The following is an 18803-nucleotide window of genomic DNA, read 5'->3' on the forward strand; positions in this document are numbered from 1 at the left end:
TTTTTAGAAGGTATCAACTTGTAGCATAAAACTCTCATATGAGGGAGATTGCACACAAAATTGCAACTTCATCCAATCACTGAAGTTAATCACAACTGCTTTCTATTGACAAAAACTAGAAATAGGTGAAAGAAGTAATATATCTAATGCATATAAGCATTGCATGGTGAAAAAAAAAAAACCAGATCTTGAATAGAAAGAAGCATATAAACTATATATGCTACCCTATGAAAATTGTGGGATGCACAAGAGTTAGATATTCATGCTACCCATGGAAATCATGGGAGAGACACAGCTGGAGAGTTAATTGCTGGATTGCTATAATTCTTTTAATTTTATTTTCTAAGTTCTGTGATGTTTATATATGATTTTTTGTTTCCTAACTAGGGAGTAAAGGAAGAATATGCTAGTGATTGGTATAAGACAATGTATCGATCACTACATAGGGGAGATAAACCTCAGGATGGTGAGTATATCAGTTATTAGAGGTTTTCAATTAACGTAGCAACAACTGAGATATTTAACAACAGTTATTCTTTGAATCTGTTTACATACTAAAATATTGTTGATAATGATTCTTTCTTATCTTCCCATAATAATTATTTTTGGTTATCTCAATAGTATTAGATAATGTGGCACTTTTGGAATATCCTCTAACAATGTAATTAGGAGATATTCTATCCAGTTGAAAGACAACTCTTGATTGTGTAAAAGAACCATGGATTTCTCCATTTAGTTGAAGAAATCGATTGTTTTCCAACTAAACCAATTATAGTTAGTCTCTATTTGTTTGGATAAAAAACCAGATGTAGAATGTTTGTAGTGGAGAATTCATGCATAAACTACAAGCACTTGGTCTTAAACTATATATGTTAAGTACACAGTTATCCTGGGGAAATGGAATATAATTTCTTTTTAATTTAAAAAACAGTGTAATCAGACAACTGGTCATTGTATGTGATCTCTTACTGAATATAGCATTTTCTTTTTGAAACTTTCTGTATAAAAAAGAAAATACCATGTTCAGTAATAGATCACATAAAATAACCAGTTATCTGTCTATATTTCCATTGCTCACTCAGTTGGTAAACCTCTCTGGACCTATGTATCTGCATATACATTAGCCCAGTTAGAAAGTGGATAGCACACTTGCTCTCCATCCAATAAGCTGTAGGTTTGAATCCCATTGTGCACAGATGTTTGTGAATGTCTTTGAGTGGAAGATGAATTTCATCACTTAGTGTGAGATCACCGTCCTGCTTACTAGTGGTCTGAAGTAGTGTAAAGAAGTTCCATGTTTGGTATCTGGAGCAAGATTTCCAGCAGATTGTCTAACGCACAACTCACCCATGGTATCCAGATTAATGCAGTGTATATAGGTTTACAATCTTTCTGGATAGGATTGACATAAAAAAAGAGTCATTTCCGAATACAACATCTAAACATATCTCATGTAAAAAAAAAAAAAAGATTAAAATACTAAGTAATTAACAGGTTCGATGTAATTTAGGGTTGTATCCTTGGAAAACATTAATGTTTTAATTGGTGAGAATGTAAATTCCCCTCTGTAATTCCAAACAGCACAGTAACAGTAACATTACAATAATCAGCTACTTAGCTGCTTCTTAATTGATCCAACTCTTTATTAAGACTTAGCTCATTTGTTACACGTGAATTCATTTTTTTAGAATATATAATTTTTTTTAGATAATAGAAATTTATACTTGACTTTCTGGAGGTTGAATAATAATAATTATTATTATACTTTATAAGAGACATTAGAGCCTCTCCATAACTCAGTTGGTATAGACGAAGCCCTTTGGTTGAAAAGACCTGGGTTCAATCCCCATCAGTGATGTGAGGAACCTTTATCTGGTTTCTTTCAATGAAAGATGAGTTAGCTGGTCTCATATGGAGGTAGGGTTTTTTTTTCACTCGGAAACTTGTGTTTTTCATCCCCCAGAATAGGCAAACCAACCTCGTGAACACATGCATCTACAGATATAGGACACACCGGGAGGCATAGGGCTAACCACCTTATCCCCGGGACAGGTATGGTTTTCGGAAGGGCGAACAGCTCCATAACAGGCCTAAGCCTAATACATAAAAAGGAAGAAGAAGAAGAAGAGACATTACATGGTATTTTAATTTAGATATAATTTGGATAAATTGGTTAATGAAATAGAGCAGTAACTTTTTTCCTCCCTCTTAGAGCCTACTCTATTTTTTTTTCTAGTTTAGTTTAAATGTTCAGTGGACTATGTGCAACTTAAAAATTTACTATGTTCTTAATTTTTAAATGGTTAAAATGTAGTACCTCTAGAATAAAGTTTTCGGAGTATTTCATTAGTTTGTTATTTAAGATTCTGCTGTATATTTTGTAAGATGAATTTAGTATACTGATACCTCTATAGTTTTTAGGGTCATCTCTATTACCTTTCTTAAAGATAGGAATCACAATTGCTTTTTTCCATTCTATTGGGGGGATACCAGTTGAGTAAATTTTATTTAAAAATAATAAGAGTCTTCCTTTGAATCTTGTTCCTGCGTATTTATATAGTTCTGAACCTAGCTTATCTTCTTCAGGTGATTTTCTGTTTCTTGTTTCTTTCAGGCTGATTTCTAATTCTTCTTCGGTTATTTCCTTTTCATTTTCATTGTTTGCCAGTTGTCTTTTTTAAAATATTTGTCTGTCCACAGTTCTGTGTAGTAATTTAGAAATTCTTCTAATTTCAATTCAGTGTTTAATTTTATGTTTTCTTTGGTATCTGCATTTAGGTGTTTCAAAATCTTAATATACATTGGGTCTTATTTTATATAAATCATGTTCTAAATTAGAAACAAATTTATTCCATGATTCTCTGTGTCTTTTTCTGACTTCTCTTTTAGCTATGGCTCTTATTCTTTTATATTCTATTTCATCTTCTAATCTTTTACTGCTTAACCATTTGTGATAAGCTTCTTTTTTCTTTTTGATTATTTCTTTGATTGTATCATCCCAGATCTTCAGTTTTTTTCTTTTATTGAATTTTTTGGTCTTTCCTAAGCTTTCATTTGCTGCTGCATTTAGTATCGTTTTTATATTAAGCCATTCTATTTCTATTTCTTCATTTTGTTTTATTTTATCTAGATATTGGTTAATTCTTTGTTCATATAGCCATTGTACATTTGTGTCATTCAATAGTCTAGTTTTATAAACAAATGTTTCAATTTTTCTTTCTGTTCTTGTTACTTGTAGCCATTTAGGTGGTAATCTTAATTTTATTTTAACAAGGAAGTGGTCACTGCTTATTTCATATCCTCTGTGAACTCTAACATCTAGTGAAAATTTTGATGTCTTTTCATTTAATATGAAGTAACCTAATATTGATTTCCATCCTCTTGCTGCCCAAGTATATTTATGTATGTCTTTATGTTTATAGAAGGAATTCATTATTTTTAGGTTATTATAAACTACAAAGTCAATCAATTTTTTACCATTTCTGTTTAAAGTGTGTTCTCCATGTATTCCTATATTATTATTAATTTTCGTGTTTCCAATTCTTGCATTTAAGTCTCCTGCTAAAATTATGTAATCATTTTTATTTATTTTGTTATATATGTTTTGTAGCTGATTATAAAAATCAATATTATCCTGTTCTCTTCCTTCTTCTGGGGCATATAAACCAATTATTGTTAAATAGCCTCTATCTATTTTTATTCTAGCTTCTATTATTCTTTCATTCCATAATTTATAATGTTTTAACTGTTTTGAAAGGGAGTTATGAATCCAAATCATGACTCCTGCTTGTGCTCTTTGGTCTCTGTCGACTCCACTGTATATCACATTAAAATTTTCAGTTCTCATAGTTCCTTTTAATTTCTTTTTTGTTTCAGTGATTACTGCTATTTTAAAATTTCTTTCATTTAATAACTGGTCTAATTCTATTTCTTTATATACTATTCCTCTTACATTCCAGTTTGCTTGTAGTAAATGTATTTAGAAAAGGACGATAGACCCAGCCTTCTGCCTAAAATTAATAATAGAGAAAAGAAGAGAATATAATTTAGAAACACATATTGCATTTATTGACTTTGAAAAAGCATTTGACAAAGTTAAAAGAAACATATTATTTAACATATTAAAAGAAAGACAAATACCAAATAATATCCTAAAAGCTGTCACAAGTATATATGAAAATAATCAAATACAAATAAGATTAAATCATGAGCTATCATATACAAGAGAGATAAACCAAGGGGTCCGACAGGGATGTCCCCTCTCAGCAACTCTTTTTAATATCTACTTAAATGAAATAATAAAAAATGGAGTAAAAATTTACATCAAGGAATTAAACTTTCACCTACAGTTAACTTAAACACTCTCCTCTTTGCAGACGACCAAATAATAATTACAAATTCTGAAGATTACTTACAGAAAGCTATTTTAAATCTAAATGAGATATCCAAAGATTATGGTATGATAATATCAATGGAAAAATCAAAAACTATGGCCTTTAAAGGACAAGATCCAGCAAGAACTAAAATAGTATTAGATAACAAGATCTTAGAACAGGTGAATTCATTTAACTACCTAGGATGTATGATCACTTATGAAAATGAAAAAGATATAAACATAAAAATTGCAAAATATTTAAAAATAACAGGAGTAATTAACTCTATATTTAAACCAAACCTAGTTCAAAAACAAACCAGGCTAAAAGTATACAATACATTAGCCCTACCGGTTAGCTTAATGTATGGAAGCGAAATCTGGATAATAAAACAAAAAGACAAACAAAGATTAACAACAGCAGAAATGAAGTATATGAGAAAAACTGCAAAGTATACCCTATTTGATCACAAAAGAAACGAAGATATTATGAAAGAATTAAACCAAGAACCAGTAATTGAAAAAAAATTAAAAAATATAAACATAGATGGATGGAACACGTTCAAAGATTGAAAACAGAAAGATTACCAAAACAAGTCTTAAAGTACAAGCCATTAGGAAAAAGAAAACCAGGACATCCTCTTAAACGATTCAACGATGACTTCTAAGGCCGGAACAGGCCATACTAGGCCTAAATCCTTGATACGTATGATGATGATGATGTTAAAATGTAGTGATCTTTACAGGGAAGAGGACTAAAATGCCATTTTAGTCCATTTATGCTGAAATTCTCAGGGTGAATAATGGTAATAATTAGTATAAGGAACATGCTAGTAGAGTGACTCATTTGGTAAGGACAGCAAAAGTACAGCATGATCAGAAATTACCAAATCAGGCCAAGAAAAATTCTCAGGAGTTTTTTCAATATGTAGGCAAGTAGAAAGAACAATGATTATGGTAAGATCATGTAATGGATGAAAGTGGGAGATTGGTATCTGCTGCACAGAACACAGTCGAGATATTCAGTGAGCAGTTCATCAGAGTGTTTCATCCTCAGGGTGAAATCATAAGCTCAAGTGTGCAGAATGAAATGAGAGAAGATTTAATGGTGAGTGAGCTAGAGGTATATGAGTTTAGTAAGCTAGATGTAAATAAGGCAATTAAAAGAATGTACCAAGGAGTTAGCATCAACCATGGCCTACCTGTTTAACAAGAGTCTTGCAACAGCACAAAGATGGTAATAGGGCTAAGGCAACAAATTATAGGCCAATCTGTATATCTGAAGTTATAGTTAAGGTACTAGAGATGCTGGTGAGAACTTAGATACAAAAGTGGTTTCATAAGAGTGGTATTATTTGTGCTTGTCAGCATGGGTTTGTTAAAGGTAGGTCATGTTTTACTAACTTGCTTACGTACTATTACAAAGTGACAAACATATTGGACATGGGAGATTCATGTACAGTGCTATACTTAGATTTTATTATTATTATTGTAAGATTCCATGGAGTCAAAGACTCATCTAGGAGGTTCTTTCATCATACACACACAGATCATCATACCTTGCCTTAAACATATTCAAATTCTCTGCAGACTCCACACCCTCAGGCAAGGCATTCCAATCATTCACAACTCTGCATGCAAAAAACTTGCTTCTTGCTACCTTGTTCACGCTCTCTATACAGCCTCCAGGGATGACATCTTCTTGTTCTTCCCTGATTTCCCACCATTTTATGAAACATATTTTGAGCCTTCATCCTATAACAACCCCTTAATAACTTGTAGGTCTCTATCATACTCCCCTCTTCTTCCTGTCCACCAGACTCTGCAAGTTGCATCTTCTCAATTTTTCCTCATACTCGACATTCCAGAGGTTAGAAACTACCTTAGTCAGTCGCCTCTGGACCCTTTCCAACATCTCTTCATCCTTCTGAAAACCAGGTGACCAAATCTGGGCACAATAGTTCATGTGTGGCCTAATCAAAGCGTTATACAATGGAACAAGAATCTCCCTACTTCTACAAGTCAGTGTCCTCTGCATCATTCCCAGAAGCCTTTGTGTTGTCTTCACAATTTTGGGTATGTGTCCCCTAAATTTCAGACCCTTATCCACTATTACCCCCCAGATCTCTTATTTCCTCCACCTCCGACAATATATATCCTCACCAAGCATGAATTCTGCATCTCATTTTTGTTTTCCAAATTTTAAAACCTTACATTTTGCAACATTGAATTGGCATCCCCCCCCCCCCACTGCCATTCCCATTCAGTGTATTCAAGTCTTCTCATAATGCTAGAACATCTCCATACCTCATAATTCATATCAACTTTGCATCATCTACAAACAACTGAACATCCCCATCCAAATCTTCCTCAATATCATTAACATATAAGTTAAACAGCAATGGTCCTAAAACAGATCTTTGAGGCACACCACTAGTGACTTTCCTCTTCCAGGATATTGCTCCCTAATATACAACTTGTTGATACCTATCAGATAGCCAATCTCCAATTGAATGCGGTAGTCTAATATCATCCCCATCCGCTCTAGTTTGACTATCAACTTATCATCTTATCATGCAGTAATCTATCAAAATGTAAGTATACTACTTTGTATCCATGTCTCTTTTTTATTCAATGAAGCTGTTGCCTTATTGTCATAAGTAAGTAGATTACTAAAACATGACCTCCATTTAGCAAATCCATGCTGTCCATCAGAAAAATAGCACTGTTGTTAACTCAGTTCTGGATCCCGGAACTTGCCAGCCTCTCCAACACTTTAATCACAACAACTGACACACAGACAAGCCTATAATCTGATGCTTGAGTTTTGTCATCTTCCTTAGAAAGTGGCACAATCTTTTCCTTCCACTCCTTTGGATACTTGACCCAATATAAGACTCATATTAAACAAATATGTGAAGTCAGATCTCAACTCCCTGGCACATCCTTCAAAATACGCAGTGCTATATTATCAAGTCCCACAGCCTTATTAACATCAAGTTTGCTCAATTCCTCATACACCTCTTGCTCACTTACAGCCAGTTTCTCCTCCTCATCATCAGCTGCTCTCAAACTCTCTATGATGTTACATTCACAAGAAAGACAAACCTTTATGAACTGCTCTCAACTATATCCTCTGTAGCAGTTGTTCTTATACCATTTTCTCTAATCCGAGTCATCCTTCTATAATCATTCTTTTTTTTTTGCTGGCTAGATATCAAAAGAACCCCTTAGGTTTTTTTGGCTTCATTAACTGCTGCCCATACTTCTCTTTTGCTACCCTTACCAATCAAGTTACCCTCCTTACCTGTTCTTTGTAATCCTGATGGAATTGATTATTACCACTTCCTTTATATTTTTCTCCATATCACATGCTTAGTCTCTTCATTCATCCATTTCACACATCCCTTATTTAACCTTCTAATATCTTTTCTTTTAATCTTCTGATATCTTATCTTTCACTGTACTTTTTTTATTAACTTCAACCACATTTGCATCATTTTTGTCTTTCTTACCATCGATTGTTAAGTTTCTCAGATTGCTCATTCCATTTTTCAAAACTTTTTTAACATTTTTTCACTGCTCTTACACTGTCCTTTTCTATCAGATAAGCACTCATCCTCCTTGGCATTCTTACTGCTAATACTTTCAGTTATCTACATATCGGCACTCATCGTCCTCATTCTGCTCACAAGTGTCTCTGCTCAGTGGCAGGTTTTTGCCTGTCAGTGAGAGTCACCGCTGAGTTTACAGCTCTACTCGATGGTAGGGGTGATCCTGCCGTTGAGCAAAGCCACTGCTGAGGGTTTCTCTCTGTGGCAGGGTGGGCCACAGATAGGATTTTTTAAACTTCTAGCATTTGGCTTGAAGGAGACTTGAAAAAGTGTTGATGAATGATGTGGAAGTGGATGTACAGACTCAGGGAAAATAGATTTATTAGGGGGGGGGGGTAGATATGCAGACTTTAGGGAGGCAGTTGATTGTATGAATGAGTATAATATGCCCGAGCGAGTACGAAAGACAACAAATCAGAATAGTTAGTATAAGGCATCAAAGTAGGGATGGAACTAATGGGCTTCTGCAATTCTTGTACACTAATGCCAGGAGTATTAGGAACAAGAAGGAAGAGTTTTTGGCCTTGGTGGCACTTCCAGGCCACAGGTTGTTGGTATTAGTGAAACATGGCTGACAGAAGATGATAAAGCTTGTGGGATTGAATGCGACAGGTATAGCATGTTCAGGAGTGACAGGGAGAATAAAAAGGGAAGAGGAGTGTTATTTATGATAGCTGATGAGTTGCAGCCAAGGAGTATAGAAGTTGAACTGCAGGATAGAGAAAAGAGCACATTTGAGGCTGTTTGGTGTGAGATAGAATCTAGCAGAACAAAATATACAATTGGGTGCTGCTATAGACCAGGTGATGGAATAGATGGTGGGGATAGTATGCATAGGCAAATAGAAGAAATGAGAGGAAGGAGGGTAATTATTATGGGTGATTTCAATTATGATAACGTAACATATTGACTGGAAAGAGGAGAGGGCACATGGGAGGAAGGAATTGGATTTTATGCGGTTATTAAGGGACAACTATCTGCGACAGCACGTAGTGGAAAATACCAGGTTGCAGAGAGTGCTTGACCTAGTAATTGCAACTGAGAATGTGGTTGTAACAAACATGACCATGTTGCCACCAATTGGTGGGAGTGACCATAAGGTCATGACTTGGGAGGTGGCTAAAGGAGTGGAATTTACAATTAAGACAGGGTACATGTGGAATTACTGGGCTGGTAAGTATGACAAGCTTAGGAGTGTGCTTGGCTCAGTGCCATTGCATGTAAAACTGCAAGGGCTGGATGTTGATAGTGCATGGGAGGTGGTTAAGAAGTGTCTGCAGGAGGCAATGGTTGACTGTATACCAAGAGTCTGAATAATAAATCAAGTAGGGGTTAAATGGATGAATAACACTATTAAGCTTGAGCTGCAAAAAAGAAACAACTATGGAGGGAATTTAAGGAGAAAGGTGACCGACAGGCACAGGAACGGTATAAAGTGGAGGCCAGAAGGGTAACAAGGGTGATAAGAAAAGCAAAAGCGGATTACGAAAGAAAATTGGCCATGCAGGCTAAAGAGAATCCCAAACAGTTTTTTCAATATGTTGCAAGTAAAAGAAAAAATGTACATGGGTAGAATGATTTTAAAGAATGCCGATGGTAGGGAGGTAACCGAATCAGTTGATATAGTTGAATTACCGAGCGAGCACTTTGCAAGAATATATCATCCAGGTGGTGATATTGCAGGAATGAATGAACTAATAGATTATACGGGAATTGTGGTGAATGAAGTGGAGGTGAGTAGTCTATTACAAAACCTCAATGTCAATACATCTGTGGTATTGGATGGTATACCAGCTCGTGTCGTACGTGAAGCGGCTAAAGAATTGTCAGTGTCCTTGACCATTTTGTTTAATTTGAGTCTAGGGTCTGGGTTAGTCCCGAGGGGGTGGAAAGAGGGAAAAATAGTTCCGCTGCATAAAGGTGGTTCCAAGGCTGCTGTTGAAAATTACCGGCCAATCAGCATTACAGGAATCATTATCAAGGTCTTAGAGAAAATAGTCAAGAGGAAAATACAAGATTGGATAGATGAAAATGGGATACTGTATCGGGGACAGCATGGTTTTGTGAAGGGTAGGTCATGCCTCAGTAACTTGCTCCCGTATTATAACGCAGTGACGGCTGAACTGGATAAGGGTAATGGGTTTACAGTGATTCTACTGGACCTTGCTAAGGCCTTTGACAGGATACCACATGGAATTCTAATCAGTAAATTGCAGCATATGGGGATGGATATAGGGTTGGTGAGATGGATAGGAGGGTGGTTGATGGAGAGATATCAGAGAGTGGTTTATTCAGGAGTAGAGTCCACAAGATGGCCTGTGACTAGTGGTGTGCTACAAGGATCTGTTCTTGGACCACTGCTGTTTAATTTGTTCATAAATGATATAGGAAATGATCTGAGAGGAACAGTTCATTTGTTTGCGGATAATGCAAAGTTGGGTAGGGCAATAGTGAATGCAGATGATGTCAAAATTTTGCAAGATGATTTGGATAGATTGGAGGACTGGGCTAAGGAGAATGGATGTCAATTTAATGTGGCAAAATGTAAGGATATACATTTTGGGGTGAAAAGATTAGCAGCAGTTTACTACATTGGTGGAACTGTACTCCAGGAAATTGATGAGGCACGAGATTTAGGAGTGTTGGTGGATAACGAGTTGAAGTTTAGGGGGCACATCGCAAAAGTGGCAAAATTAGCTCATCAAATGACTTGGTTGCTGAAAAACACTTTAACGAGCAGAGACGAACAGGTTATTGTTCCTCTGTGTCGAGCCTTGATAAGACCCCATCTCGACTACTGTGCCCAGATTTGGTCACCTAGGTTTCTTCTTGATGGGGAGGAGGTTGAGAGGATCCAGAGGCGAGTGACCAAGATGATAGCAGGTCTGTGGAATGAATCTTATGAGAACAGGTTGAGGATTTGTGGGTTGCAAAAATTGGTTGATAGGCGGAGGAGGGGAGATATGATTGAGACATTCAAATTACTGAAGGGTTTCTATAAAATTAATTCAGAAGATATTTTTGAGAACAGGGCTGGTTGTGGGAGGACTAAGGGACATCCATGGAAACTGGGCAAAAGTGTGGTTAGTAAAGGTGTTAGAGCTGGGTTCTTTACTTTTAGAGTAGTGAATGAGTGGAATGGGCTGCCAGAGTCTGTGGTGGATGCTGTGACAGTGAATGAGTTTAAGGCGAGGTATGATAGATACTGTATGAATGTCAAATAGTTGTGATGAATATGATTTGGGGCCTCCCTCGATGAGTCTAATGACTCCCTAGAGTTGCCCGTAATAATAATAATTTGTCACTGAGTGGGGCCACCACTGAGTAAAATGATGCTTTGGGTCGTTTGCATTTGTTGAGTTTAGAATGATCTGGGGAATTGACTAATTTTTTGAAGAACTTCCCTTCACTTATATAGTGAAGCCAGTCTGTTTAGTGGCCTTTTCCGTAATTCATAGCATTATACATGTCCATAAGGATATGTGCATTGCATCATGGGATACTAAGGTAACTGATGTGAAGTCATTAGCCTCTATATACAAGTAACCCAGTCGTGAAGTTATTTCACATGTAAACTTTGTTTGCTTAATGGTTAAAGGATTAAACCAAGAATAGAATTTCTTGCCATCTTTAATTTACTGCAGAAATTTAACTAGTAAAATGCTACTTAAACACTATTATTGTAACCTCTGAAACTTGATATACTGGTAATGAAATCATCCATCTCTTCCTACTCTCTGCATTTCATGCAAACACATGCATTTACTCATCCCTTGCTCAGTCAGTATTGACAATGCCCTGTGGTTGGTAAAGGCTGGATTCAAATTCCATCTGAGATGTGAAGAACCTTTAAAAGAGCTTTTTTAATGAATTTGTGTTAGCCTATCTCATATAGAGGTGACAGGGTTTTTCCTTCTAGAAACTTGGTTTTTTCATCATGCAAAAAAGGACAAACCAGCCAGTAGAATGTAAGCAATTAATGGATATGACTCACTGGCATCACAGCCTTAGTTGCTTTGGCCATAAATCCAAAACAACCAACCCTGTCTCTTATCTGCTACATTTTTAAATGACAGGAAGTGTACATGATGCAGGCAGACAAACAACAAACAAAACAAAACAAACCAGCCAGTAGAACACATGCAATTAACAGAAATGATATACGGACCTCACAGTCTTAGTTGCTTAAGCAATGAATCCAAAACAACCAAAATCAACCAATCCTGCCACATTTTTAAATGGCAGGAAGTATGCATGATGCAGATGCAGTAAGCTATAAAATATTCTATGATATTGCGCAAAATGTAATCTTTAAATTTTAAACTAGGTGATAATACATCAGTAAACAAAGCCATGGTAGCTCTCATAATCAACAGAAAGAAAAGATATACCATACAAAGCAATAAATCAGAAAAGTTTTTTTTAATTAATTTTTTGTGATTCCTGCTTACAAAAGATTGTAAGTCTATAGTGCATTAGTATAGTGAATGGGCTAAGGATTTTTTCTATTTTTTTTATTAATTTTTGAAGTTTTTATATTTGTATTGATTTTTTACATACTCTGGAAACTCTGCTCTAGGGACCAAACATGGAACTTTTTTTTTTTTTTTGTAAGCCACTTCAGACCGCCAATAAACAGGGCAATGGTCTTAATGGGTGATGCAGTTCATCTTCTGCCTAAATACAATCTCAAATATCCATGTCCATGCCAGGATTTGAACCTGTAGCGTAGCGTAGCCTATTGATTGTATAGTGGATATGCTAACCACTTCACTAACCAGGCCAGCGAACTCAGATACTTCAAACACAAACTTATCATACTCAATCTTAGGCTAAATTTACTCTTAAATTTATAATAAAACCCCTAGTAATTAATATCAAACTTATCTTTCCCCCCCCCCCCCTCACCTCTCACTACTGAAAATAAGCTCTTCACCTCCTGATTATTACTGAAATGAGGATCCTAAAAAAAAAAAAAAATTTGTGCTGAATTTTTAATCTAAATCAGATTCTTCTGAAATATTGTTGGATATAAATTTGGATAATTTAAAAATTAATCTCAAAGCAAGAAAGAAAGTATCATAATTTAATACCATATGATTTTCATAAAAGTAGAACATATCTTAAAACATTACATGACAAGCATATATCATATACTGGAAGTTTACAAGAAATGAAAAAAAGTTAATTTATTTCAGAAAGTGTTATTTGATGACATCATTTTTTCATAAATCTTTAACATAAAATCATTTCAAGCATGCCTTTGAAAATATTATAAAAATAATTTTCTCATATACTGCCAGTAAATTAATTTTTAGTAAATTAAAGAATCTGAATGAAATATTATGTTATATTGCACTGATTTGAAAAATAAACAGTTGCAAATATTTCAGATAAAAAAATCAGTTTCCTGCTAGTATTGATTTGATGTTCCAATTTTGAAGTATATGTAAATTTAGCCCCCCCCACACACACACATATACTTCCAAAGTGAAACTTTTATTTTCCCTCTTCTTTTATATCAACTACCCTTGTAACTTGAAAAACTGCTCTCCTTCCTAAATAAAATTTTCTTCTTATTATTATTACATGACACCTCTAAGGAGTCCAAGGACTCTTTGAGATAGGGCACTCTACTCTACTCTACAATTCTGCTGTAGAGTAGTGGTGAAGCCAGAGAGAGTTGTAGAGGGTGCTCTACTCTCAGGGGTGTGTCAGTAGTGTCTGGCACCTGTGTGCAAAACTTTAGTTGAACTCACATCCCTATTGGGCAAGCAAATGGGGATGTGAGTTCAATGTTGCAAAATGTAAGGTTTTAAAATTTGGAAAACAAAGATGGGATACAGAATTTATGCTTGGTGAGAATATATTGTTGGAAGTAGAGGAAATAAGAGATCTGGAAGTGATAGTGGATAAGGATCTAAAATTTAGGGGACACATCGCCAAAATTGTGAAGACAACACAAAGACTTCTGGGAATGATGAGGAGGACACTGACTTGTAGAAGTAGGGAGATTCTTGTTCCATTGTATAAGGCTTTGATTAGGCCACACATGGACTATTGTGCCCAGATTTGGTCACCTCGTTTTCAGAAGGATGAAGAGATGTTGGAAAGGGTCCAAAGGCGACTGACTAAGGTAGTTTCTGACCTCTGGAATGTCGAGTATGAGGAAAGATTGAAAAGATGTAATTTGCAGAGTCTAGTGGAGAGAAGGAAGAGGGGAGATATGATAGAGACCTACAAGTTGGTAAGGGGTTGTTATAGGATCAATGGTGGAGAAGTTCTACAGAGAATAGTGGGAGATCAGGGGAGAACCAGAGGTCATCCCTGGAAACTGTATAAAGAGGGTGTGAGTAGGGGAGTGAGAGGCAGGTTTTTTTCGTGCAGAGTTGTGAATGATTGGAATGCGTTGCCTGAGAATGTGGTGTCTGCAAGGAGTTTGAATGTGTTTAAGACCCGGTATGATGAGATGTGTGTGTGAGATAAAAGAACCTCCTAGATGAGTCTTTGACTCCATGAGGTCTTGTTTAATAATAATAATAATAAAATGGGATACTGTATTGGGAACAACATGGTTTTGTTAAGGGTAGATCACGCTTCAGTAACTTGCTCATGTTTTATAACACAGTGACGGCTGAACTAGATAAGGTTAATGTTTTTACAGTGATTCTACTGGACCTTGCTAAGCCCTTTGACAGGATACCACATGGAATTCTAATCAGTAAACTGCAGCATATGGGGATGGATATAGGGTTGGTGAGATGGATAGGAGAGTGGTTGATGGAGAGATATCAGAGAGTGATTTATTCAGGAATAGAGTCCAAAAGACGGCTTTTGACTAGTGGTGTGCCACAGGGTTCTGTTCTTGGACCACTACTTTTCAATTTGTTCATTAATGATATAGGAAAGGATCTGAAAGGATCACATGTTTGCTGATAATGCAAAGTTGGGTAGCGCAATAGTGTGTTCATAGGATGTCAAACTTTTGCAAGATGATTTGGATAGTTTGGAGGACTGGGCTAAGTAAAATAGATGTCGATTTAATGTGGCAAAGCGTAAGGTTATGCATTTTGGGGTGAAAAGATTAGCAGCAGTATATCACATTGGTGGAACCGTATTCTAGGAGATTGATGAGGCCAGGGATTTGGGAGTGTTGGTGGATAGGGAGTTGAAGTTTAGGAGGCATATCGCAAAAGTGGCTAAATCAGCTTATCAAATCACTTAGTTGCTGAAAAATACTTTAACAAGCAGAGACAAACAAGTTATTGTTCCTCTGTATCGAGCGTTGATAAGACCCCATCTAGACTACTGTGCCCAGATATGGGTGCCAGAGTTTCTTCTTGATGGGGAGGAGGTGGAGAAGATCCAGAGATGAGTGACCAAGATGATAGCAGGTCTATGGAATGAACCTTATGAGAACAGGTTGAAGATTTATGGATTGCAAAAATTGGTTGATAGGCGGAAGAGGAGTGATATGATTGAGACATTCAAATTACTGAAGGGTTTCTATAAGATTCATTCAGAAGATATTTTTGAGAATAGGACTGATTGTGGGAGGACTAGGGGCCATACATGGAAGGTGGCAAGAATGTGGTTAGCACGGGTGTTAGAGCTAGGTTTTTTACTTGGCGAGTGGTGAATGAGTGGAATAAGCTGCCAGAGTCTGTTGTGTGTGCTATGACTGTAAATGAGTTCACGGCAAGGTATGATAGATACTTTGTGAATGTCGAATAGTTGTTCTTGACATGATGTTAGGGCCTCCCTCGTTGAGTCTGTCGACTCCTTGGAGTTGCCCGAAATAATAATAATAATGTAAGTTGGAGATTCATAGATGAAGACTGCAGTATTTTGCTGACAAAATTCACTTTATTTAAAGTATCATACTAAATCTTTGGCACCTTTGCTATCCTGGCGCCTGTGTGCATCACACACATTGTACATATAACCGACGCACCCCTATCTACTCTATGACTCTCTGTCACCACTAATTACACAGAACCACTACTACCATCCTCATCTACACAAATTGCCATCTACTGCCCACCACTACCACCATTAATATTTTATGTCTGCGAAAAAACTTTTGACCATAAGCACAATAACTTTCATTGGCCTATTTCGAAATGCAACTACCCTATCAACTACTTCAAATTGCTTACCAGCGAAGAATTATAATATTAGATCCTGTGGATTAATCCAAAGGTTTTAATGAATCCTACAAAATTAAGACCATAGTTTGCAGATCCCTGATTTATGAAGTATACAAAATTATAATAAAATAAATAAAGTTAAAATAAATGAATAAAATAAATAAATATATGAATAAATAATAAGTGCTATAATAAGTAAAAAATTAAATTGTTTATTAATTCAATATTTAAGAAAATTTTTCCTATCAAAATTTTTCTTTCTTTTCAGATGATCACATGACTGTGAAATACAGGAAAGGTGGTCAAAAAATTTCCTTTATTGTTAATTTTTCCAGCATGTTTTACTAATGTATAGTTTTTCAGTGCATTGAACAGTTGGTTAATGTATTTTTTTTTATTTCAAATTTCATCAAAATAATATGTATATGTTTATACATATGTGAAAATATGATACATACATTAATGCATTAAACAGCTGATTAAAGTACTTTTTAATTTCAACTTTCATTGAAATATTCTGTATATTTTCACATTATATGAAAATGTGATATATATATATATATATTAATAAATCATTTAATACTATTTTATGGTTAATGTTTCTGGAATGGCTTTATTCATTGCTGTTTATTTATGCGTGCAGAGAGAAAATTTGTCAAGACTATTGGTTAGAGAATTCTGTTACCATAGTTCATTTTAGTTGTGGTTACAACTTAAAAAATTTTATAAACAAGACAAAAGGCTAATCAAAGTATACTATATATTAAAATCTGCTTCAAACACATGGAGGTCTCCTGAAGTTAAAAAGACTGTCCTAATAAAGAAGAAAGCATATTGAAAGTTTCTAGGAAGTAAATCAGCATGTGCTCTGATAGAATACAGAGAATACTATTAGAAAGTTTGCAAAAGTAGCTAAAGAAAAGTTATGGGAAGACTTGGGTAAGAATATAGAAGATAATACAATGAGGGTGACAAAATTCTGTGAAGGCTACTGAAAAATCTGAATAAGCTAAGAGTAGAAAAGAGTACAGTAAAAGCAACCAGAGATGACAAAGTATAAAATATTTAAGAAGAATGCAGTCAGGAGCACATATCAGTACTTGACTTGGAAAAAGTCATTAAACATTTGAAATGTGGAAAAGTAGCTGAGCAGATGAATAAAGGTAGAATTTCACGACTCAAGTAGCACACTCATAGTACCCATCTAGATTTTTGGCATGGGGAATCCATTATTAAGGTGGAGATTTGGGTGCTGCAGAAGTACTTCAGAACTTTCTTTAAAGAGGTGGTCATATTTATGGAAACATGTATGCAGTAATTTGGCAGTATTCCAAAGGATCCTTTGGCTAGTAATAGTAATCCTATGTTCTGCTAAATCCACTTTGTTCCATTTCTTGAAGGTAATGCAGGATTGATATTTTTGATGTTCAGAAAGGCATATAGAAACAAAAGTTTCTTTCTTGTGAATGTGACATCATGGAGAGTTTGAGAGCAGTTGATGAGACTGACTGTAAGTGAGCAAAAGGTATATGGGGAATTGAGCAAATTCGATGTTAATAAGGTGGTGGGACTTGATAATATAGCACTGCGTTATTAGTATACTGGCAATTCCATGGGATCCATAGAATCAGTCAACATTAGCACAATATTTGTCATAACTTTGCTTTGAAATCATTCACCGACATGTCACCCACAACAGACTATGGCAACCTATTCCACTCATTCACCACTCTTGCTCTCCAAGCAAAAAAATCTAGTCCTCACACTCTTGCTAACTGCACTCTTGCTCATTTTTGGATGACCTTTAGTTTTCTCCCCCTCCACACATCACTCCTCTACTGAAAAATTTCCTCTGTATCAGTCCTTCAAAACTTTTATTGCATTGGTCCTCTGATGGAATTATATTCCAGGAACTTGATGAAGCTGGGGAGTTGGTAGTTTTGGTGGATGAGTTGAACTTCAGAGGGCTTATTATAAAAAGAGCTAAAATAGCTCATAGGATTACTTGGTTACTAAAGAACACCCTAACAAGTAGAGATTTAGAAGATTATTATAAATCTTCATCAGACCTTGATAAAGCCCCATCTACATTACTGTGCACAGATCTGGTTGCTTAAGTTTCTTGGGAACGAGGAGAAGATCAAATGTAACCAAGAGGGTGGCAGATCTATGGAACGATTCTTATGAGGATATGTTAAAGATTTGTCAATTATAGAAATTGGTTTCCTTGTGGAAAAGAGAGACATATATCCATTTTCTACCTGTCAACCAATTTCTGTAATCCACAAATCTTCAATGTATCCTCATAAGAAACATTCTATAGATCTGCCACCCTCTTGATCACATTTCATCTTCTCCTCCTTCTTCTCCTCATTCCGAAGAAACCTAGGCAACCAGATCTGTGCACAGTAATCTGGATTGGGCTTTATCAAGGCTTGATGAAGAGGTATAATAATCTCCTAATCTCTACATGTTATGGTGTTCTTCAGTAACCAGGTAATCCTATGAGCTGTTTTAGTCCTTTTTGCAGTATGCTCTCTGAAATTCAATTCACTATACAAATTAAATAACAGTGGTCTTAGTGTAAAGCTCTGTGGCACACTACTGGTCTCACAGCTTCTACTGGGCTCTACTCCTAAATAAACTACTGTCTGATAGCTCTCCATT

The 18803-nt window shown here is 35.7% G+C and overlaps 1 protein-coding gene across 1 annotated transcript in view; it reads left to right on the forward strand.

Moving 5' to 3' along the window:
• Window positions 1-18803, forward strand: part of LOC150099286 (uncharacterized) — a 623534-nt gene that overhangs the window by 206895 nt on the left and 397836 nt on the right. Inside the window, exons 11-12 of the mRNA XM_090404213.1 lie at window positions 388-466; window positions 16405-16434. Of these exons, the coding sequence (XP_090260339.1) occupies window positions 388-466; window positions 16405-16434 (109 nt within the window). The remainder of the gene's footprint in view (window positions 1-387; window positions 467-16404; window positions 16435-18803) is intronic.

Source organism: Typopeltis vanoorti, chromosome 14 (genome assembly GCF_054136105.1).
Source record: "Typopeltis vanoorti isolate ZY-2024b chromosome 14, IOZ_Tvanoo_1.0, whole genome shotgun sequence".
Classification (NCBI taxonomy): Eukaryota; Metazoa; Arthropoda; class Arachnida; order Uropygi; family Thelyphonidae; genus Typopeltis; species Typopeltis vanoorti.